Consider the following 25,808-nt stretch of genomic DNA (forward strand, 5'->3'; position numbering starts at 1 on the left):
ATGCAAAAAAACTTGTTTAACTTCAAAGAAATGTGGTAGTTGAAAAAGACTCGGGAGTGTGAACTATAACCAACAGCAGGCATTAGCAACCTACAAACAAGACTTAAGGATATGTGTAACAGGATTGAGTAAAGTTCATAGCTCGAAATGCTATACTTTCACGACAAAACTTGTCTAAAAACACCATGTTTGCGTGTTTTCAGCTTACTCTTCGCCTTAAGACAATTTGTCGTCGAGGTCTGTTGTAACTAAACTGGCTGATGTAATGAGCGGGTCTGTAAAGGCCTTCAATAAAAACACCTTAAAGTTTCAAACATAATATTATAATAATTGAGTGGCATGTTTTTTTACTTCCAAACCATATTATGCATTACGGTTTCTTGCAATAGCAAGAATTAATCTTAATAGATATAATAATAATAATAATTTTTGATGTGATACATTAATATTATTGACACATTCATAAAAAAGCAGTTTTTTATTTATTATTTACAGAACAACGTCTGTCGGGTCAGCTAGTAATTTATTATTATGGAATACCATAAAAACTACTGAGTAATTACCGTTTAGTCAGGCCCAACCTAATCCTTAGATGTTTGATATAAAAAAATACGTGAAACCATTAAGTTCTGCATTAGATTTTGCAAAACCACAAAAACTGCGGTCAAGAACACCGTCGGACTTCGCTCAGTTTCGGGGCCGCGTTACTCGCAATGCGGTGTGTTTTGATATCGTGGCAACACTGACGTAATAAGTCGATAATTTATGTAACTATAACACAGCACAGATAGTATTGATACATTTTTAAATATTTTGTTCATTTTTTGTTAAGTCATCTCCTCGAGCAGTTGCGCCGTCGATGTATTAGCGACGGCTCCAACTCGCCGAGAACGGATTGACCAAGCGTGCTACACTGCCAGAGCACAGACCCAAGACCCAACACAAATAGCGCAACATTCTTATTGTAAAAGTTACCGCGAATGGTTTACTCTCCGTAATTTGCGATGTTTTATTTAATTCTTACGAACTATTAAGTGCGAACGACACATTTCGAACTACGAGTTTTAGTGTTATGCTGTGTGATATTAATTATCAATTTCAGTTTCGACAGTATCCAACAGTGCTTGGTGAATTTGCGCAAGACGCTATAATTTGTAAGTACATTTCGTAACTGTACTATAGTTGCTAGTATAATCTGCATTTTAAATTGTTTAAATGTGTTATTTATACACTCAACGACAAGTAAAAATGATGTTTATTTATATTCACGCTCGTTATGATAAAGATCAGTTTGTTAGACGAAGATTTTTTGGATAAGTGTTTTTTGTTCGAATGTGCTGGCCACACTGATGATAAGAGATGCTCTCTTGCACCAGCACTCTAGCACCAGAGGATTTACAACCTTTATGGCTGAGAACTTAGACATGACTTATGCTCTGACTTTACTTACTTTTGTAAAACTTTGCTGATTGTGATAAAACGCGAACTTGACTTTCGTTTATTAGGCTATGTCAGCTTACGCTCAATATAATTTCAACTATCAAATGACTATAAAAAACGAAACAAAAGATTATGCGAAGCTTACACTGAGCTGTTTTACGTGACTAAAGTCTGAGTAAAATCTGAGTACACTCTATAGAGTGTACTCTGATCTGAGATCTATAGATCTCAGTCTAAAACTAATTTAGCGTGCTATCCTTACGACTGGAAACACCACAGAAGGAACTTCAATACTGAGTTTGGTTCTGTTTCGAAGAAAGTTCGTTAAAAATTGTGTTGCGGAGGGACGCAGTGCAGTAAATCCATATTATGTTTGTGTACCTACCGTTTGACACCCCTCTGATGCATTCATGTTTAATTTATCATTTTAAAAGTGCGAACACATCATCGAAACTAAAATAAAACTGAAGTTAACCTAACCAGGCTCTATTTTTTGTATTTACGTAGGTATATTGATCATAAGTAGACTAATTTTTATTTTATGAGTTTTTGTTTCCTTTAACTATTTCATAGTAAAGCTTGTAGGTACAAAGCGGCGTAAATTGATTAGATACAATAAATGTAGGTAGTACCTATTGCGATCGTGAAAAGACTGGCTTGCGTTAAATTTAACCTTGAAAATGTTGTGGGAAAATATAGTACCTACCTCACAATAATTGTATTATATTTTAATTTACTTTTGTGTGTATTTTTTAATGCTTCTGGACCGACTTGATGTTTTTTCATTTGGAAGGTTAAAATATAGTTATTGCTATTAATATGGGGGTCCCATATTAATCGTACAGTAAAAAATTCTGATGTGGTGATCAAATCGATAAGTTCTTACCAAAATGAGAGATGGTCTCTATACCTACCTACATTTATAGAATCTGTATAGCTTTTCCAACAACGAATTAACACTTTTATTTAGGTAACTAGTGTATTTATCTGTAAACTTAAAAAGTTATTGAAATACAATAACTATGACTATTCACACAACAAAATTAAAAAATTACTTTATCAAACTTGAGTTAAATAGTAAAATCAACTATTAACTAACTAGAACTGGTAATTAAAATGGGACCTACTTGTAAACAAAGGCCGATTCGCTTACATAGCAATCAGTAGATTACACTAATGTATACCTACAAAATAATGACTATACAATAAATACAAGAAACAGACCAATCAGAGACGGCTTCATAAACTAACGACCTTTTTTTTTGGAGTTTATGGCCTGGTATCTAGACCTTTAGGCCAAATTGTCAAAATATCATTGCCTTACACCTTAGAATATTAACGCTATATTCTAAGCCTTACACTAACACTTTTGTGTATCCGTGACATTACAATGTCACTAAAACCAGACCGTTAAATTGTAAGAAATGAAGTTCAAAAGCAAATATTTTTATTCAAAATAGGATGTGATATCATTTATTGAAAGTCAAAAACTACCACCCATTGCCAAGAGAATGCCTCAGACCTGAGAAGAATGGGCGCAACAAACTCAGCGGGTTTTTTTTTTATCAAAAAATAAGTTTACAAAGTAATATTGTACAATTAACTCTTATTTAATAGCCTGAGGTCGGTCGCTCCATTCCCAAACTGTGGAATCATTAAGAAAGTTATTTATGTTATAGTAACCTTTACCACACAAACGTTTTTTAACAATTCTTTTGAATGTCGTAATACTTTTATTTTGAACATTTTCTGGGATCTTGTTGTGTCATCGTCCCATAAAAGACTTACTAACTTGCCTTAGCCGAGTAGTAGGCATAGCAAGTTTATGTTTGTTCCTCGTGTTAACATTATGTTTATACAGTTTCTAAAAAAACCCTCAATGTGCTTATGAAAATATAGAACACTAGCTGACCCGACAGACGTTGTTCTGTATATAATAAATAAAATAATGTTTTTTATGAATTTGTCAATGATACTAGTATTTCATATCATCAAGAATTATTTCCGAAAATATGCTCCCTGTTGTTATAATGAAATTGATTCACAGCAGAAATGTCAAATCGTGCGTCAATAAATTCTCTCATAGACAATATATCCATACAAAACAAATATTGGAAATAAAAATAATTATGTGTCCCAAATCGAAATAAAAACTATCCTATCTCTCAAGGTTGACTAAACTGCACTCGATGAAGTAATCCCCATTTAAATCCGTTCATTAGTTTAGGAGTCCATCGCGGACAAACAACGTGTCACGTAATTTGTATATATTAAGATTATCAAGAATATATTGAGAAGCAACAGTCAAAATGTTTATTGACAATCAAAGTCGATTGACAATCTACCCTTTAATTATATTATCACTAAACAATATGTTATGATTTTAAAGTGATAACCCTCACTTCTAGGATTAATACACAAATAAAATTTGAAAAACAAAATTTTATGAACGATGCGGGATTCGAACCCACGGTGATGAACGGTTAGCTCAGTTGGTTAGAGCACCGGCACGGAACGCCGGAGCTCGTGGGTTTGAATCCCGCATCGTTCATAAAATTTTGTTTTCAAATTTTGTTTGTGTAGAATATCACGAGTGAAATTATAATATCACGGCTTTGCCATATATCTACGACATAATATACACTAAACCGCATTAAGGTTATGTGGTTATCGCTATCTGAGACCAATTTAACTCGCATTACATTATAAATAACCAATATAGCATAGTCACCAACTTAAAAATGAATGTGATATCTATTTCTTTACTAGCTGATGCTCGCGACTTTGTCCGCCTACTTAAAGGGTTTTTAAAAATAATAAGAAGGAATAAACTGTAGTGCCATTTAATATGTTGGGATTCAACTTTAGGATAAAATATCACACAGTAGGTATACTAGGACTTACTGAGCACAATTTCAATAAATATACAGGATGTAATCGTTAAGTGTGAACAGGTATTCCGTAACTGGTACATATATCAAAGAACTTTAAGCTGATATCGAAAGTACGTTACTTTCTCAGTAAAATAACGTAAATATTTTGATTGTTTACTAAAACTTATAAAAAAACACTTCAAAACCGATAAGTATTATTAACATTTAATATCAAATAAAGTTTATGACAGTAATAAAAGCATGTAGTTTCTTATTTTATTCATTTAAATACCGACCTCTTTACACAAACACGCAATTAGGACGTGTGTTGTGGTGCACATGCGGATCACATATTCAGAGATCCCGCGGGATTAAAGTCATTCATTCATTTCAAAATTCTTTTTTAATAAATGATAATACATCGGAAATGTACAGCGATTTACGTTTGAACATTAAACATGAGAATGGCTAAACAACTTTGAGGCTAGGAAAAAGAAGGAACGCCTATTAAAGTTTTAACAAACATAATAACATAAATCTCATTAAGACAATGTATAACTGCTACAATTACTAAAATAAATTTGCCACAATAACATCCAATACGTATTATTTGAAAATAATTACGCGGGATTAAAGTAATGCAAACATCCTACGGGGTTGATGCCCTAGGTCTGCGCAAGTCTTTTACAATTATTCCCGAAAAGCTTACAGTAGAATACAGATTAACCCATCTCTCTCTTAAAAATACTTAATTTTTAACCGACTTCAAAAAAGGAAGAGGTCCCATTTCAATTAGTCCAGTACTGATAGTGGGATCCATGAGAAAACCATAAAAGTCTTAAATTTCCATTAAGTTGCCAAACGATTTTAATGTTTATTTTTTACTGGAAAGGGTGTACTTCAAGGGTATGTAGTTATTGATACAGAAGAATACGCAATTAATTTTTACATTTTAGTGCATATTATATTGGAATAGTTTTTTCGAAGTCAATTGTTTTGTAATCACACGCGCTGCAAAATTTTTGGACTTTAATCCGAGACTTGTTTTTACATTTGTGTCGTTTCAAATCACGTACATCGTGTGAGATTACAAGCGTTTATTACACGATGTCAGCGCTCACGTATCGCGTCACGGTAAATGAACTGGCTTAGATCAGAAAAAGTTACTTAACATAATATAACATTACTTTTCAAATAAAATTATTACCTCATGTCGACACGGGCCAAAGCACGAAAAAACACACACTAAATACATATATAATACACCAATCTATTATAGTACACCAAAAAATAGTTAATACTTAAGCGATAGACGATAGCACAACGCGTGACGTCATAAGGCTTGTTAGTACCTGCGAATGAGCGCGCAATATCGGCAATACCGCTCACACGTTTTAATGTCACATATCAAATGCGTGACATTTGCTGACTTAGCTGTTTTTATACAATTGCGCTTGCTATAGTCCGAATCGCTTACATAACACGCATACTCAATAAACAAACAAAAGCAATATTTCTGTACTTTTAAGATAATATTAAAGTTAGTAGAAATACTTAATAGGGTATCATTAATTTTAATATTCATTTGTATGATATTATCTGAATGACAAAAATACGATCGATAAGTTTAGGGCAATCGTTACCGTAACGTCTTGTCTACATACAACGAACCTTGAAACATAAGATGTTAAGTCAAATTTGCCCAGTAATTTCACAAGCTACAGCGCCTTTCGGGCCTTAACACAGTAATGCTTACACATTACTGCTTCACAGCAGAAATAGGCGCCGTTGTGGTACCCATAATCTAGCCGGCATCCTGTGCAACGGAGTCTCCCACTGGTGTATTACTTTATCTGAAGAAAAAAAACAGAAATAAGGCCGGAAGGTGCAATCTGCAATTCACGTCACTTGCCTCTACAGCCCGTAATATACTCGAAGAGCACCTACATCCACACCTTCAAAAATATGAATGTCTCCAATGGGTAAACCCCCACAAACTGTTGTTGATACGCAGATTCTTATTTCAATCGGCAAAAGTGGTCTGTCAATAAGGATTGAATTGGTTTGTACATGTTATGCAAAATAGTTGTTCTATCGTTTCACTTATTGATGTACCTGTTAAAGGGTTTGTACTTATTTAGTAAACTTTCATTAAACACGGTTAGATTTCCCTTTTTATACTAGGCATCGATATATCTAGCGAGATTAGTTCCGTGGGCACTTTGAAGTGGACAAAATGGCGTCAAAATACATGGTGAGGTAAGTGAGTCGTGTGCCGGGGCGTCGTGTTCCCTTAAATATCTGCGAAGGGAACGATGGCTGGCCCATGCTTCGTCGACCTTTTATAGTTAATAAATCAATCAGTTGTCACGACCATCATGTTGAGGAAGCATCCAATATACGATAATTTATATTTATACAATTTATTGTTGATTACTTTTTATGAAATATTTGATATTATTTAAACACGACGACATACACTGGATGCAGCACCTTACAAATTATTTTTTTATGTAATCTACAGCCAATGTTAAATACTCTATTTGAAAAGAGTGGCAGTTGAGTTTCTTGTATGTTCTTCTTACGGGCTCTACTTTTTCCGAGCATATAGTAGATTCAGTAGTTAGACGATTGATTCATTAAAAGCGCTTAGTTTAAGCCTAATTGAATAAAGTTTAATGTTCTCGCCTTTGGACAGCTTTCCCAGTACCAGCTTCTTCCATTTGACTGCATACAACGAATAGCGGCTCGAATTTTCATTTTCTAGAAACTGTCATAATTACAATCTTAACACCAGGAACAAATATAAACTTATTATATCTACTACTCGATTAAGTCTAGTTGAAGTCTTTTTTGGGGCAATGTATATGCTTTTACAACAAGATCCCAGAAAACGTTAAAAACAGATGTGTTACAAAATTCAAAAGAATTATTATAAAACAATTATGCGGTAAAGTTTATCATAACATAAATGACTTTCTTAATAATACCACAAATTGGGAATGAAACGACAGCCGTCAGGTTATTGTACTATTGTATTATCGTATTAAACCTGGCGAAACATGTGAAACTGTAAGATTATACCATCGTAACATACCATGTTTATACGCAAATAAAGAAATTGATTGATTGATATTTAAATTAGAAATTTGCTTGTATCGAAATTTTATTTCAAAAAACCCACCTCTATTCTCTTTCGCCCGTTCTTCGAAATGACTGCCGCACACAAGATGCGCGGCTTTCTGAATGAGTAGGTTAGTTTGGTGTAATGAACCGTAAACACTTTGTTTTTTTACTGTTTAAGTGCAGATTATTCGTCTCAAAACAACGCACGATCTTTGCGAGTGCATTGTTTACCTCGTCATCAATATCTGCACGTCGCTTCACTTTAAAAATAAGTGAAGTGTCATCAGCAAACAATACAATCTCATGGCTATCATCTACCACAAACGGTAGATCGTATATTTATATAAGAAACAAGTAAGGACCTAGAAAAGAACCCTGCGGAACACCTATTCCTACAGATTTACTAGAGTACCGTTTGCTTCAGCAAATTTGCAATAGCACCAAATCTAAAGTGATGATGTGTACATCCCCATACTCCTCAATTTAACAGAGGATCAAAATAGAAAAATATTTAGATTAAATACTACTTTGTATAATGCGACATTCCACAATAGTGAAAATTTTATTTTATTTATGTTTCTGACTATCAATAAGTGATTCTTTATTATCATACCTTATTTCAATAAAAATATTTGAATTTGAATCATCAAAAATCAAGTCATTACAGAAGGGATTGATTCTTTGTCTTTGTATAGAGATGGGGTGTGTCTGCTTCTTCTGCCGTATATATAACGGTGAGTACTTAGAGGAGTTATTCAGGTTCATACCAGCTCCCGCATCACGTTAATATCTGACATTCTACAACCGCGAATTTTGATTTTCGAATCATTCATAAATAACGACTTTGTATAATTAATCCCAGAATTGAGGGATATCACTTTTAAAATAGAAATTGTTTAGATTTGAAAGAGTGACATCTCAAGTCAATTTCCTAATATGAAATTTTGGAGTTGATCAGGTAATCAACTGTAAAGTAGATTCTGTAGATGAAGCCACAACCTGAGAATTGAACAAGATATAGATATAGGTTGGCTCAGTTAGACAGAGCGCTCAGCTCAGACGGAACTCGAGAGCTCATGGGTTATAGTCCCGCATCGTTCATAAATTTTGGTTACAAATTTAATTTGTATAGATACCCTTTCCCACGCACAGCAACGGATCACCTGCCGGTTGCTGTATCACCGAACCGATACAACATAGGGGCCCTAAAGTCTCGAGCATCATAAAGGCCAGTAAGAAACATATTTTTGTGAATGTAAATAGAAATTGTCAAGCTTTATTTTAAGCTAAGATTTATCGAGACACAAAAAAAATTGTATGGGGCCCAAACTCCATACCGTATTTATTGGTTGTTCTCCTTTTCGAGGAACTTGAGTAAGCTTTTAAAAAAATTGTTTATATGATATATACCGAAACTGAAGTGGTAGTGGGCAGGGCACATAGTTCGACGGACAGATGGTGAAATGATGATAGATGACAGAAAAGTCCTCTAATGGCCTGACCACGTACCGGAAGTCGCAGTGTTGTAGGCCCTGCACAAGATGGACCGACGATCTGGTCAAGATCGCCGGAATACGTTGGATGAGGGCAGCAGGGCAGGGCAGGACCAATCATCGTGGAGAACTTCGGGGGAGGCCTTTGTCAAGCAGTGGACGTCTTTTTCTGGCTGATGATGATGATTAGGATATACACCAACCATCAAATATTCATTCTGTGAAAGTCGTTTGAATACTATAACTGTAATAAGTATCCTAGGGCTATTACAAGAAAAGAAATTGTCGTCCTCCTTACATTGTTAGAGCCCATAAACTCAAAATATACAAGCGTATATACCACTTGATAGCATAAGAACGCGTGACCAACTCGGATTATCGGAGCTAGAGATTTAATGTTCAAAACAGGAGGAGCTCATTCCAAGCGTGGCTGAATGTTTACGATCTGTCAATCAAAATTGGTTACAGCAACCAGCCTAGCGAAAGTCTAAGAAAAAAGCGATTCACTCGATTGTATGAAACGTGCAGTCATTGATGATTGACAGATGACGGCTATAATCTTGTAAAAAACGGAGACAGCCGAAATCCACTACGTTTTAAGCAACTAGTCGCTTTCAGATTCAGCCGGATTATACTTCCTCGCCAATCGCGATACTGTAATTACTACTATTTCAAACTTATGTCAAATCACGGCACGTTTCAAACTAAAGTAAATTTTTACTTAGGAATTCCCGCCTCTTATTACGTAGTATTTACATCCTCTTTGACAGTAACAATAGATTCACTTTCCTTTTCTATGTTGATGTTTCTCCGTTAGACATGTTCTGCTCTCGATCAAGCTTTGTCTATGCGTTAGTATATTGTTAGATTAAAATACTACATGGATTGTTCAGTTATAATACAATAATGCAATCCTGTGCAAGACAATTTACTGTAAACCTTTTTGCAATGTTTGGTGAGAATCATTCTATGTTCATGTTGGTTTATACTTTTTATTACTATTACGTTATGCGAACAATGCAAGTCTTATGTTGCAACTTGTAATAGTTACGTATCTACTGAGTTACAACAACGACCTGTAGTAGGCATACAATGACCAAAGAGAATATAATCACTACTTTGTAACAATCACACTTATAAATAATAATACCTTTGTATGTTGTTTAAATTTTGAATAAATATAGCTGCATTATATTTAATTTTATTGTCGAGAAAAACTGTCACATAAAAGCAGGCAACATTACAACACATTCACGTCATCATTTGATATTATGTTACCTACTTATTTATATAATATGTGACAATTGACAGTTCTCAACATTATAATATAAAATTAAAAAATTTAAAATAAATGATCAGCACTCACGGAGGAGTAAACAAAGAAGGACTCCGTGTCACCTTACATAACAGTGAAGCACCAAAACAAGCCGGTAATCGAGTAAATGCATAGCCCCACGCATACACTTACACTAATACAAGCCGATCGGCCGCCATTATGAGATTTGCCATCGTCTGAGACGGATCAGTTTGCGTCGCAATAAAATATTTTAAAAATGCCGTCGTGCGTTGTGAAAAAGTGTAAAAACGATACTATAAAAGTATTTGTGACTATATATGATTATTTAAGGGAGAAAAAATTGTGTAACTAGGCACGATGCGGGACCCGAACCCACGACCTCCGGTGTTCCGTGCCGGAGGTCTAACCAACTGAGCCAACCGTTCGAGTACCGCCTCGTTACAAAATTCTGTTTGCTTTGTTCAACTCTCAGGTTGTGGCTTCATCTACAGGATCTACTTTACAGTTGATAACCTGCTCAACCCCAATATTAGCATATTAGGAAATTGACTTGAAATGTCGCTCTTGTAAATCAAACAATATTTTTAAACATGTATCTGTATTAAACACTGTTTTACAGAACCACTTAAGGTGAGCATTTTAGATTCAAGATACCTATCCAGAAAAAATGTTACCAATATACGTTACATCACAAACACAGCTTATAAATAAAATTAAGAATCGAATGAACTAGTTATATACGATACGAGTATTATTTTAAAAAAGACGCATTTGCCCCTCTATGAGCCTCTACTTTTGTTACTGCACTAGTATCGCATGTATCGTAGAGTGCGTACCAGTGATGGAGAAAACTTCGGTTGCGGAATGGGGTAAAATGAACCTTGTCCAATTTAACCCCCATGAAACTCAAGTTTACCAATGAAAAAACTGTTCATCAACACTTACCTTAAAGCCTCGCCTGGTATACTGGGTCAGGAAATCTCGAGTGATTGCTAATTCCGCGGTCATATGGAAGGCAAATTCCAATTGGTTTCGAAGAAGCTGGGCGTCATAAATAGACACGGCAATACTTCAAGCCATTCCGACATTCTAGCGCTCTACAAAGCGCAAGTCCGGCCACATATGGAGTTTTGCCATCATCTCTGATCTGGCGCATCCCAACAACAGCTCGAACTATTTGACCTCGTGCAACGCAGTGTTGTTTTTCGGGGATTATTATCTCTGTAAGCGACTAGATTATATGGTAATACGTAGAGACGTCGCTTCATTGTGTGTATTATACCACATTTATCCAGGGAAGAACTGTTCCAAACTGTTCCGAAGAACTTCTTGACGTGATTTCTGCCGCCGATTTCCACCTTTGCACTACAAAATTCTTCTACGTACAACCATGCTGTGGAATGAGTTTTCTTGTCACATGTTTCCGGGATTGAAACGATACGACATGGGTACCGTTACAGTTCAAATGCCAGTCTCTATCTCAAATAAGACAAAGCGATCTCACCTATACATCTTAATCGTGTTCACGTAAACTCTATTAAATAAAAGTGTGTGTGTGTGTAATCTTTACGCGCGATTGAAGTAAAACTTAATTATAATTAACTTTAGGAATAAATAACAGATACATATATATACTTTTTTTGCTTATCTTCAGATAAGCTCATAGAGAAAATGTTATTTTCGTTTGCCCTTGTTTGTCCCACCTATTCTAGCCCCTCGTTTACACCAAGAAACAAGTCAAAAACTTATTTTATACAAAACTTGTAGAATACATGTCCAAATATATGCATGTATTTTTAACATGTATTGCAATTGTCTGAAACATTCGTGCATTTACACTGTGTTGCCAACAAGCTTATATACAAGTATAAAACACATTTGCGTTCACATATAGATGTGAGACATGTTTGATACAGTCTGATAGAAGGACAGCGTTCACACCAACATAAATCATACATGTTTTTAACAAGTATTGCTAATTTTAATGAAATTTATGTAAAATACTTATTTAAAAAACGTTTTATACTCTATCCATGCTTGGTGGATAAAGTTTTAAACATTTACCGGACAGACCGCTTTTTTTTTGGAAAAGAAGAAGATAAATGGATTGGTCAAAGACATAAACTTTATTAGCATTATTTATCTCGGCTTATATTAAGATATTCTTTTGATACTTTTATAGTCATCTCGCAAGCATGAGTAATGCATTAACTTCATTTTGCCTTTGATATCCGATGCAAATACAAAGAAGAATATGAGTTACCAGTAGCTAGAAATCTCAAATAAACAACTAACAAAATAAAGCGCGTACGCCTTCCTTCAAGGTCATCTCGATACTGTGAATTCTGCTAAGAAAAGTATGGTGGAACTTTTTGAAGCAAATTATCCAAATTTACTGGTCTCATTCTAACAAAATTTCTGAATCCACTTTTGTCTTCTATTCTTAAATCACTCAATAAGGAACGATAGGCCCTTCCTTGCTGTCGTCTCCTCAAAAATGATCGCGACCAGTACTTGCGTGGTTTTTTTGAATTTCCTTCATTCTGTATGATGTACAAGTATACTGCACTCATGAAGCAAAAATCTGCAGTACTTTGACTTTCTATTGTCTGTACTAGTAATAAATAATTATGTTGTCAAATTCATTAACTTCTGCACTGACATGTCTTAAACAAGTTTAGCTACAAGGATACAACAAGTATAAAACATGGGACAAACATATACATGTCGACAACTAATAGGTGACATACAATTTCATCAGACAAGTTTCTTATAAATATTGTCTACGACAAGTATTATGTTTTTATATTTTGAAAACATTGCATACAACTTGTATTTGTAATTTGCATGAAACTTGTCAAATACGTGTATAATACGTAGGTGTAAACGAGGGGTAGGACATCCAGTATATAACAAATATTCTTAAAAAGTTGAAATACAAGAAGATTTAATTTATACCATAAAATTTATACTTACATTAATTAGAGCCGTCGTCCTTCTGTATTATGTTATAACGTAATTAGCTAACCTACTAACATCTTATAGTGACCATATTATATTAAAATCTTTTATGTTATAAATAAATAGATTTGGTTGGTTACTTGGCCATCGCATGAAAACACAGTGTTATTTTTTTATTTAAAACACAATGTATCTCACCGGTAAAATACATTATTAAATTCTATTGTTTAGTGCGATGGCCAAGTCAAGTACTTTAGATATATTCAAGTATGAGTAAGAAGTGTGAATAGTATACTATTTTTTGCCCTTTGGCTACAGGCTACACTGCACAGAGTATCTTTATCTTAAAATAATATTTTTATATTCTGTTATTCCTTATTCGTTTACTCCTTATGACTTATCCATACACAAAGGTACTCTGTGGACTTATCAGAATTTCAGAGTTCTTGTGCAATCAGCTTAAGTCACAGAGTACTTATAATTAAACGTATAGGTATAAACTAAAAGTACTCTGTGGTATAAATTACAGAATACAGAGTTTACAGGTTTACTAGATAAAACAATATTTTGATTCCTGATTTTTGCACGCCGCAGACACAGAACTGTACGTGTGTTCCCTATGATAAATTTGCTGTTATATTGTAGATGCCAGATGTTGAATAAGGAGAGAATAATATGTTTACCCGCAACAATAATAGAAGAATAGCAGATTATCAAGAGGAGAGTTACGGCGCGGGAAATATCATCGGGAATTTCCGTCGTGCCTCTTCACTGCGACTGCGCGGTGAAAAAATGGTGCAGCGTTCACCCCTCTCATCAAGAAAATATATTTCCGTAATCACGGAAAACTCTAATCAGAAACAACGAAGCGATGGCTCTCGCTTACCAGAGCCCTCATATCGTCCACGTAGCCAAGTAAGTAAAGCGTGCACATCATCACAATATTCCACATTACACCTACACCTTTTAAATGTGTCAAGCAGCCGCAAGTACAGAGAGAAAAAAGTTCATTGACACATGCATTTAGAATGAGCACACTGCAAACACATTTGAGGATTAAGTATGTGCAGTGCCCCAGTTTGTAGGACAAAATAATAGTTCTTAGTGTGTCACAGTACATGATACTTTAATGTTGTTTGTTTTATAAATTTATATTATGTGTATCTAGACTCTAGAGCTTATGTAGTTTTGTGTTTTTCAGTCGTTTAATTCTAATTCACATAAACCACGTAAATCCTGTTTAAAATCACATGAATCAGGCGTGGATAGAAAGTTAAGCATGACTGATCCTGCCCACACTCCACCTGGGTCGCCTGAAGAGTTACCTGATGATGAGTCTCTGCATAGCTATGGAAGTGCTGCCACAGCTGCTTCAATAGATGCTGGTTATGCTCCTTTTAATGGAACCACTTTCAGTGGGAGATCTATGAGGTATGTGCTACATTGCTCATCACATGCTGGACTAGTGGGAGAAGAATATTTGACACCTACACAGCGTGCTCAAAAGCAGATTCGTAGACTTAAAAGCTTACTGAGTCAAGCCAAAAAGGATTTAGAGAAAAAAGATAGTGAAATATTTCATCTAACAAAAGAGGTTGTGGAACTGAGACTTTACAAAGCATCAATATTTTCACCAGATGATAAGTCAAATTCAAGTGAAATTGTTACTGTAAGAGAAAATGATGAACAATCCAATGAACCAGATGGTGCAAAATGTGTGGAAGCTTGCAGATCGTATGATGTCACAGACAGTCCCCTGTTTAAACAGCACACTCCAACTAGGTGTCATGAGATGCAAGGTTCCTTTACGGACTCTGGGCATTTTGATGATCTTACAAATTCCTCCTTACATTCAAAAGAGTCTGTAAACATGCTGTCTACAAATGACGCATCTTGTATGACCGAAGTATGTGACGGTGATGAAGAGCGACGAAACCTAATATTGTTTTATGATAAGAAAATTGAAGATTTAATGAGGTCACATGTTGGAGAGACACAGGATATGAAGAAAGCCCACAACGACAAAGTCGAATCGTTGCTACAAAAACTGGCTGATGTCAACACTAGATATTGTGAATTGTTGCCAAATTATGAACAGGCTAAGGAGAGAATTCATGTCTTGGAAAAGCAGCTGGAAGATGCCAGCAAACAATTAGAAGATGAAGAAAACCGACAAAGATCTATGTATCTACAGATGTACAATAAAGGATTAGAGGCTGCCAAATTTGATATGGATAAGGTAATTTTGCTTACATTACATTATTATTACTTCATTTTAGTCAGTTATGGATAATATGTTTTATAGAGAGTGACCAAACAAACTGACATTAAAATTACTTAAAAAACGGTCATGATGTAAAAAATTTGTTACATAAAATATGCTCATAGTATATTTGCCTGATTTTATGTTTGACTATTTTTCCTTTCAATTAAAATTTTTTGACACAAGCTGTGGTACAGAATTGTAAACAAGGACAATTGCTAAATTTCAGAAGTGTGAGACTGCTGGAGAACCATCGCAAAGCCAGCTTGGCCGAGTGTCAGTAGAGGAGTTGCTGGATCAGTTGCAGATTACACAAACAGAGCTCGAGAATGTTAGAGTATGTATACTAATATTACAAGCGAACGGATACCTAAATAATATCAATGCTATTTATCTTCCTGAATTAAGATTGACTAATATATTTCATTTGATTTTGGAGACAAATTCTTCTACAAATACGTTTTATTACTATTCTTCATTAAAATTAATAAAGAATATATAAGGACACATAAGCTAAATAACATTAAAATTCGCATTTGGATAAAATTAGAGGGGGAGTGATTCGAGAACAATCTTACCACTTCTTGCCAAGGGGCAAGGCAGGGTCGAAAAATTGCAAAATTTGCTTCACCCTAAATTTATGAATGCCTGTTTATACTCCAATATTCACCTACACTCAGAATTAATTTCTACATTTATTTCTTTATAAATCCACACTGTTGACTGTATGGTATTGACCGTAATGTTATTGTTAACAATATATATAATTAATTAATCATTATCTAAACTCTATATCTTAGTGTAACATTTCATTATAAAAGTGTATAAGCATACTTATTTTGTGAATATAAAAATATCATGTTAATAAAAAAAATTGCATAAATACATACACTTCAATTAAAATTGAAGGGTTATTTTAAATTGACATAGTTCCTGAAAAACGTTCCAAGCCACAAAAATCACATTTTAAGGAATTCGTGTTTACAGTTTAATAAATATTAGTGTATTCCATACATGTGGGTTGGGTCATACTAAGTCATGATGTCATTTATAGAGTGTCAGTAGGGCTGCCTTTTTTTTGTCAGTCCGTTAATATGAATCAACTTCGACATGATTGTGGTTTAAACGTTTTTCTGTAATTATGTTCAGTTGATATAGGTCAGTTTGTAGAACTATTATATTATTATATATTATAATAATATTCTTGATATTTCAATGATGTTTTGAATGTCATAATTATGGGATTACAGAAGTCATTAGTTAGTTCTCACCTTGTTCTTGTATTAGTCTATCTATTCTATTGAGTCAGTTATTTAGCTTTAGTAAAACATATTTGTACAATGTCATCAACTAAATCATTCCTTTCACTTAAATATTTACTTAAGTCTTGAATTGAAGTAGAAATAACCAAGCATGTAGTGCCATTAACCGTACTTGCTTTAAAGTGTAGTGCATTACAGGACACAGCATTCACAACGGACCGAACGGCAAAATCTCAAGTACTTCTAAGTGCAAAGGAGGCTGTTTCTTTATGGGTCCTAGGAGCTCGTAAGGTTGGAACTGAAAGAATACAATCAAGAAAATCTATTATTTGTAGCTTGTGCACCTTATTTCTGTATTTTATTTATAATTTATTCTTACAAAATTATTTTGTTGATTAAAATAGAAATTTAATGTGGCATGCTCAGGGTTTAGTTCAAGCTCCAGAACAAAGTAATTAATGTCTATTAGAATAATTTATTAAAAAATAAAAATAGATTTTTATTCGAAATAAACTTACATTGAAGCTGTTATCTGTGCTTCTTAACAAGCATATGAAATTGTATGCTTATTTTAATTTTGTTCAGGGATATAAAATTATTAATAGGTGTTGGTGCATCTATCTAACAATATGGTAAGGTTTAAATTGAAAACATTTCAGTACTAACGTAACACTTTAACATAACTTAGTACATTTTGCTTTGCATGCGTTATGTTGAAACAGCCTCTTTTGGTTTTTGGGTACTTGGTGAGAGTGGAAGGTAAACAACTAGTTAAGTTTAATTTAGTGTAGTATTAGTTCTGCCTATTTTTTGTAAAATTTGAAGAAACAGTCTCACGGAAGTAAAACTATTTTTAATGTAATTTAATTGACTCCATTGTTTCTAAACTAGTTTTTTTTTTCTCCTTTACACCACACCTCACAATATCATTCTTAATATCTTAATAATAATATCATCTGAATAGGAACTCCGCTGAGCGGTTTAGGAACATGTCTCCTCTGGTAGAGACCTTAGAGGCTGGCATATCGTGACCCCTGGTGTTGCAGATGTCCATGGGTGGTTGCCTCACCACCTATAATAATCACCACATAACCACCACCATAAATAATCTCGAAAAGGAGTCACAATTAAACACTTTAAAAATAGTTCTATTTTTAGCCTTATATAATATATCCCTAGAACTATTTTTTTAAGTTAATTCATTATTTACACACACATTTTGGTAAGTTTTTCAATCATGTTATCTAAAAATAACAATAGTGTTGTTTTAATGTATGTATAAAACGGCTTCGGCCACACTAAGTATGGATTTTTGTAACGAATTGTTAAACACTATATAATTACATATAATAACTAGAGACCAGATTATATGCTACAAAATTGCCCAAAATATGCATGCAAATATGCAAGTAAAATAGCTAAGATATGCACGAAAATCCATAAAAAGGGCCAAAATATGCATACAATTATACAGGAAATAGAAAAGCCATATTTACAAATATTTTATTTTATAAAGGCTTGTACTGACAATAGTATTTATGAAAGACTATTACAGAACTTACCTACCAAGATAACAATGAAATTTAAGATTTACCTTTAAAAATATGTACTACTAATTAGTGTTCTAAATGTTCTGTAGAAAAATTGTGTCTATGATACTGATGTTACTGGACAGAATTAAAATTTGGTTGCAATGTGCCGGGCAAAATTTCACCCATCCCGTTGATGAAACTATCAATTTCGCACTAGGTTTCAAACCCTGGGTTGTCGCTAAATATGTTTTCAAACTTTTCTTTGAGTTTTTTCGGCATTGACTCTGGCAACTCTTTCATTAGACAAATTTTCTTCATAAGCTGAGTTGCTAGATCGAGTGTAAATATGCATAATTTTTTTTTTCTAAAATATGCAACTACCGCTGTAAAGGTACTAAATATACATTTGCATATAATCCGGTCTCTAATAATAACGAAACAACTTGGGATACTGTGATTAAAAACCATGAAACTGTTCCTGATTTTAAATCCAGATGGATTTTAAGAGAGCAGTATGTATTGTCTCTCTATGAATTAAAGAGAAAATGTCAACGTATACTTCGCAAATATTGGGTCAATCTACTTACTAGCCGCTGATTTAAGAAAAATTATTGTGACTACATGTTTTGGTGCGGTTCTTATCCGCGAACCATTTTGTAACAGTTCAAGCCTTATTATCAAAAATAGGTTTTAAATCACTCGAAATGTACAGCCGCTTCTGTAAATAAATACTTATATGTTCTTTTTCGAGTCATCAGCTAAATGTTATAATACCCGCACTATAAGACGGGACTGCCCCGCCATCTTAGTGACGACAGACGAAATAACCAATCAAATCTACGATTTGCTGAATACCGACTGCTTGCTGACTTGTTCATACGTTGTATTAACTGCGTGATGTCTGGATTAAAATATAAATGTTTGGAAAATTACGCTATAGAAGCTGTTGTTCAATTTCCTACTAAAATAAATAATTTTCAAAATGGCCGCCATACATTGGAATGATTAAACGAGACGTATTTTTACAAAATAAGTTAAAAAGTAGGTTTTAGTTATTATCAATTATCAAACTTTTCGTGTGCGAGTCCTACAAGCACCTTTTCTGGTTATTTCAGTCTTTGGCAATATTTTGAGTCTTGTAAATAGCACATGATGAGACTAGCCATGTAAACAATATCTGATAAAAGGGACATTGTAATATAAAACAATATGTAACATTGATTTTGGTTGTAATCTCTATCTGTCATGGCATTTTATTATTAATTTTGTGCATGAAAATCATCGATTAATATTTAACCCCGTCGACTCAGACCTATATATTCGCAATGCAAACAGTTCACACAACCTACTGAGGTGAGCATGTGCGGACTGCGGGGTACTGAATCCTCATTATTTTTTATTTGTTTTTAATTGGAGAAAAAAACAGAACAATTATCTAAAATCTAGGTACAAATAAGTGGCTTATAATATATATAATACTAAAACAATTGTTCCCTAAGACTTAAATTTTCTAAAAAAAGAACATTAAAAAAAAGACTAATGTTACAGAATTTATGAGCTTCATTTTAGATCATGTATTGCAGTAATTCTCTTGTTTTAAATTGTGCTAAATTAATTGTATTAAAATCTTTATCAATATCAACAGAGACAAAGATTTATTTGAATTAATTCATAAGTATTAATTGGAGTGCATTAGTGCGACATCTATTAATTTATTAGGCAGTCCCTAATTTCGTTGTCTATGGGTTATAATGTCGATCAATATATTATTATTTTGTTGCCAGAATTAAAATACAAATTGTTTTGCAATAGTCTTTTTATAAGTAGTTAGATTTTGTATGGGTAAGATACTCAAGTATGAAATTGTCGTTTTGTAAATTATTAGAGTAATAAATTGTAACGCGTTCCAATAGTTTGTTTGCAAATTAATTTATTCGTTAGTCTTCATACACGAGAATTATCTGTTGGAGGAAATTATTTGGTTGGACGCAACTTACGTTATTACGTAATAATAAGAACTATTGTTTTTATTCACAGAAAACTCCTTAGGAGTTGCTTCGGCTGGACGGTTTATCTTAATATATATAAATTACTTGACACGTTGTCTGTCCGCGATGGACTCCTAAACTAATGAACGGATTTTAATGGGGATTACTTCATGGAGTGCAGTTTTGTCCAACTTTAGAGATAGGATAGTTTTTATTTAGATTTGGGACCCATAATTATTTTTATTTTCAATATTTGTTTTGTATGGACATTTTTTCTTTGAGAGAATTTAGTGACGCATGGTTTGACAGTTCCGCTGTGAAAGAATTTCAATATTACAACAGGGACCATATTTTACGACACAATTCTTGATGTTTTGAAATATTATTGGCAAATTCCTATAAAACGGTATTTTTTTTATTATCTACAAAACAACGTCTGTCAAGTCAGCTAATATGTATATAAATAAAACTATCATATAAGTAGATAGATATAGTTTTTACATGTAAATTTTACGGAAATAATTATGAAAGTAGTAGGGATAGTAGTAATAAAAATATATATTGAGTCAATCCATTTGATAGATCAATAATGGGGTGCGGTAATAAAATAAACTCCCCCCCTCCTCCTATTCGCGTCGTCTGCGGTCGTGGCGATTAGTAATGAGACGTACCTACACAAAATCAGTTGGATGCGTTCGGAGTTCGCAAGCAACAACACTATCAAATTAGTAATTTTTAATATAGGAAGTTTTTGTGACAACCCTTGCATATTATATATAGACAACGTTGTTAGTATTAAGCGGCAGAAGAAAGGATTAGCCCCACTTTTTGTACCGTTTGTTGGATGATAATTTCGAACTATATTTGAAGTTTAATTTTATTATTAATTTTTTGTCGAGACGCTAATATTTTTTGTCAGTGATATCATTATTTCTGTGTCGAATTTACAAATTAAAAACGGCAATTTCATACCTTAGTTTTAGTTACCTTTATTTTATTTTCAATGGTACTAATATATATTTCTTTATAGGCTATGTACCGCCGTATCGTTGAGGCCCAAAAAGGCAGAAAATCCAACGTGGACCCAGAAATAACTCTGCAGTTTTTGAAATCGGCTATTTACTATTTCCTCACTGATCCGGAGAACCATCAGGGGCATTTGAACGCAATCGAGAATATTCTCGGTTTCACGGACGCCGAAAAGCAAAATATACGAAAAGCGAGACCTGTTTAGACTGCAAGTGTGATATATTATTTATTAGTGTAGGTACAAGGTTAACGAAACATGTTTCTCGTTCAAACAATATTATCTGTAGAAATGTACTGGTAACATATTTATAAGTTTAAAGGCACAGACATTTTAGGGGATACAGATTCGTCCGAAGGAAACTACAATAATTATTTTTTTTATTTGTAGAATAAGCTTAAATATTCATAAATGTTACATACACAAAGTTAATATTTATCAGATGGGATAATAATAGTACAGAACTTATTTATTTATATTTAGGGTAAGTAGTATTTGCTATTTTCTCATAATTTCAATCGTGCCGTTAAATATCCCATATTAAAACTTTTTTGTATTATTTTTTTTTTAATCGGGTTGATATCGTAATATGTACCTACCATGCCTATAAATACCGACATACCTAATCTATGAATTTTCGCCGTTATATTTGGTTTCGCTGAATTTACTTGAATATGGAAAGCCAATAATGAAAAACTTAAAAGTAATGAAGACTTTTTTATTCAATACTGAAATTCTTATCAGCCAACCATAAATCATAATTATATAAATTCGATGGATCTTAAGAAAAGCAGTTCATTCAAGCAGCAATTCGCTAAAATTTCACTGTCCAAAATTATGTTTATTTGCATTACTTTTTAGTATCTCAATATTTTTTAATTATTGTTGTCCAATATTATCAGTCTGCTTTTGATTAAATATTTTACACCAAGGTATACATACCCAGCGCAGTATTAACTATTAATATAAAAAGGAAAGACGAAATAAAGAGTAAGTACATAATTAAAATAAAATCTAAAGATAAATTGCTTATGTTTTAAAGTTGGCCAATATCTGAAAGGTTTTTTTTTAAATAGAAAATGTTGTTTATGGTAATTGTAAAGTAAGCATCACGCCCTTTCCCGAGGGATTTTGAGGGTAGGAAGCTTGATTGAGTTATTTGGATTTTCATTTTATTTTTCTAAACATCCAGATGACCGGAGAGCGTTTTAGGCAGTTAGGTATTAAACATATCGTTACCTGTATTAACTGCAACTTACTGTCACGGCTTTGAATGTTAACACGTATAGATTTTTCACGATCCAAGGATTTTGTCATTCTTTCAAATCATTTTATTTTTTGTACATTAAGCTTCCACCATTGTTCACAAGCTTCAAGTATTTGTTAAGACACTCCTTTTGTCTTACCGGTATATCCCAACCGTTCACAAATGTTGGTATGTTTGTTCAACTTTAGTTGTGGATCCGTCTACTGCAGGATCTACTTTACAGTTGAAAGCCTGCTAGAACCCAATAATGGACTTAAAGAAATCGACTTGAGATGTCGCTGATAATGAACTTTAACAATTTGTTATAAATATATTTAATACCAAGATTTTTGAATGGTATAGGTGTGGGACAGTTGTGTAGCGGATACAATAGTTTTGAAGTTGTTATCTCTATCTCTAGAGGTGTGGCTTTAAATGCGTCCATAAATTGTAGTACAAGTAGCATTTTTCTTTTAAAATTTCCTCGACAATTCAACGTTATTTCAAACGTCTGGCTCATAAGCCGACTGAAGTTATTAGCGAGTAGTTATTGGTAGATATATCGATCTACCCTCTTTTTCACTCTTTTCTGTGTCGAACTTTATTCGTTTCTTTTTCAAACGCAATTCGGTCACGGGGTAACTGGCATTGTAATTCTTCGATTCCTGCACATTCTCAGAACAGGATTCCAGACTTATCGGTTGAAATTCCCGTGTTTGGTAATCGCAATGGCCTCCCATACTTATCTTGGTATGTAGTGTCGCTCATTTGGGATTACTAAGAAGGATATGTAAATGGATACAGTAATTTGAGGGTGATGAAGAATCGGTAGAAATGACATTATTCAAGATTAGTTCATTGATAGGATTGAAATACCTGCAACCGACTACTCACTAGTATCTAGTCACCTATATGAACCCAAGACGTTTGAAATGTAGGAGAAAACTATAACTTTTAAAGCTATCATGGTTTGAACGCATAACAGTTCTTAACGGGATATTTGCCAAGGGTTTTCGGAGTTTCCTCTATAATTGAACATTACTGCTAACATCTTGCTTACAAGTGACTGAAGTCAATTAGCGCAAATATCGATCTACCCACTTCTTCACTTTAGTAGTACGTCAAACTGGTATAAATATTCCGTTAAAACCGCTAAATCAAAGCTAGAGTGACATTAGATAATATTTCTATACATTCGGTCAGCGCCGAATGTGGGTCCCATTCACGTTAGATTCTAGTTCTATTGACTTACCTTTAGAATGCTCTGATTTTGATTTATGTTGCATGCTAATAAATTATCGTTCTACCCGCAATGCACGCATGGGGTAAACTGTCTTATTTGTGATCTAAGTATTTTTAGTTATCCGAAAATTTACAATAAACTGGGTTTTATTACATGATATTTTCGGCTCGTTTTGAAAATTTTTTTTTCTTATTGTGATTTTATTTAATATTAGGCGCCAAAGAAAACATTCCTATTGTATTACTAATACATATTTGTTGTGTGCAATTTAGTTTATTAAGGATACAGCTTATTTACATGACATTATTGTGTTGTTATATTTTTTTCTGTTTCCTTTTTTAGTTATTTGTTTTATTTAAAAATGTTTATTTCAAACGTCATCTGAGCTATTGCTTACGAACTTGGTAGCTTAGGAGATAAATTTTAAACGATAGTAATTTAGGTAGCTCGTGAGATTGAGTTAAGCCGTCCACCGTTGGAATTTATTTTCTTAGTTACTGAAGCACTTATTTTTGTGATCATTGTCTTCTTGCCAATGAGATGCGTCTGTGATTAGTTTCGCATAATATTTTTATTATTTCAATCTTTGTCGCGTAGTTGATCTACTTAATTAAAGATAATTGTGAAGATTGTGAACTCAACAGTTTGGTTTACCTAGACAGCACTAGTTCTGCAATTATAGTTATCTATTATTTATTTATTTTGGACTATGTACTTAAACATCACATTTAAATCGCAACTGTTTTCTAGGTTTAGCAAATAGTTGAGTCGGTCGGTCGATTGATTGATTTTGCATCTCGCATAATATGTTGTAAGAAATAAATATCTATACTGTACCTAATTAATTAATAGTAGGTATCAAGGTGTTTTACTAATTCACAGCTGGTGAATTATCGAATTATTTCATGACAATTATTGTGACAGCTTTGTTTTGTTTCAATAAACGGTTATCAAGTTGAGAAGTGTTTTATTTCCTTCGCTTTTGTTAAAAAAAAAAACTTTTAAATTGGTATTCGAACATTAAATGAAAGCTGAAGAAATGTGATGCCATAATATCACAGGGAAATCGAATTTTTAGCACGTTTTTAGGCTCCTTTTCACTGGTTTCGTTATAGCATTATTATTATGAAGAATTGATTGGCTAAGCGCCCTCTTGCGGTAACTTTATAGTTAAATGCATAATATAGTTGTTGGTGTGATCAGTTCACAGACAATTAACCTAAAGATGACGTGCTACTGGGGATATGCTTTAGCAAAGGGTTGGCAGTGACGCTGCATAACACCCGGTACTTCACCTTAACGTTTCTCAGTCCGCCGCCGAGTCACAGTGATAACATTGTCCGTGTAACCATTATAATGCCCTATTGTTCAGTACAATGACTAGTCTCACGAAAGACGGCATAACATTTCACAGGTAATTCATTAATCTTTAAAATAATAAATTTTGTACCCAAAAATAAAATCAAACAATCGCTTTTTTATTAGTTTCGCTAGGCTGGTGAAAGTTGATTTGCTTTAGAGCCATCTTGTGAAGATTTCCGACTTCCCAGAGTAGTGATACATACTTAGGTATAAACTATCTAATATACAGCTTCCAAATTGATCCATCAAGCAATTGATCAATCTAGCTATTTTTGCTACTCAGTTTGCGAATACTTGAAAACTGTTGAAGACCTTTTTTCAGTGACATTTCGAGGTTCAGGTTGACATTAACAGCCACTTGAAGGTTGAAAATAATCTTCTAATCTAGTATGAGGTGAACCGATGAATAGGCAAGAAGAGTTAGTACGGTTAGTAATAAACACCCATAATATTAACTACCTTGTTAGTATCTAATCTAAGTTTAAGGGAGAAATGTGTGAATGTAAGTTCGTATATAATGCAATGTAAATTAGGCAATAGAAAAAAATATGTTCAAGAGTACCTTCCTCAAGGCCACATTCACATATAGAATGGTCCCTTACTCGGATATTGGCCAAAAATACTGGGGAACAGACAAATCATAAGCGAAGTCTTATGATGACAGAAGTGAAAAGTTTATTTTGAGGAAAGAACCA

General features: G+C 33.6%; 2 protein-coding genes across 4 annotated transcripts in view; one reads left to right on the top strand and one right to left on the bottom strand.

Annotated features, from left to right (window-relative positions):
• LOC126977458 (protein smoothened) overlaps positions 1–25,808 on the bottom strand; it is a 599,797-nt gene that overhangs the window by 548,252 nt on the left and 25,737 nt on the right. The gene's annotated exons all lie outside the window — the stretch shown is intronic.
• Positions 784–24,713, top strand: LOC126977477 (protein quick-to-court). Of its 3 annotated transcripts, XM_050826314.1 has the most exons (6): positions 784–1,154; positions 13,836–14,105; positions 14,392–15,429; positions 15,683–15,790; positions 16,914–17,006; positions 21,266–24,713. In XM_050826314.1, exons 2-6 carry the CDS (start codon positions 13,866–13,868, stop codon positions 21,467–21,469), a joined length of 1,683 nt encoding a protein of 560 aa, XP_050682271.1. In that variant the 5' UTR covers positions 784–1,154; positions 13,836–13,865; the 3' UTR covers positions 21,470–24,713. The 3 variants fall into 3 exon arrangements, with proteins under 3 accessions (XP_050682271.1, XP_050682273.1, XP_050682272.1); XM_050826316.1 differs by lacking the exon at positions 16,914–17,006 and having other exon boundaries at positions 785–1,154; XM_050826315.1 differs by lacking the exon at positions 784–1,154 and having other exon boundaries at positions 13,703–14,105.

This window comes from Leptidea sinapis, chromosome 45, assembly GCF_905404315.1.
Source record: "Leptidea sinapis chromosome 45, ilLepSina1.1, whole genome shotgun sequence".
Taxonomy (NCBI): Eukaryota; Metazoa; Arthropoda; class Insecta; order Lepidoptera; family Pieridae; genus Leptidea; species Leptidea sinapis.

What these genes read in the sequence shown, in the direction of transcription:
- LOC126977477 (XM_050826314.1), top strand. Translation starts at nt 13,866, where the DNA reads ATGTTTACCCGCAACAATAATAGAAGAATAGCAGATTATCAAGAGGAG. An exon ending in CATATCGTCCACGTAGCCAA is followed by an intron (nt 14,106 to 14,391) that starts GTAAGTAAAGCG and finishes TGTGTTTTTCAG; the next exon opens with TCGTTTAATTCTAATTCACA. An exon ending in CCAAATTTGATATGGATAAG is followed by an intron (nt 15,430 to 15,682) that starts GTAATTTTGCTT and finishes GCTAAATTTCAG; the next exon opens with AAGTGTGAGACTGCTGGAGA.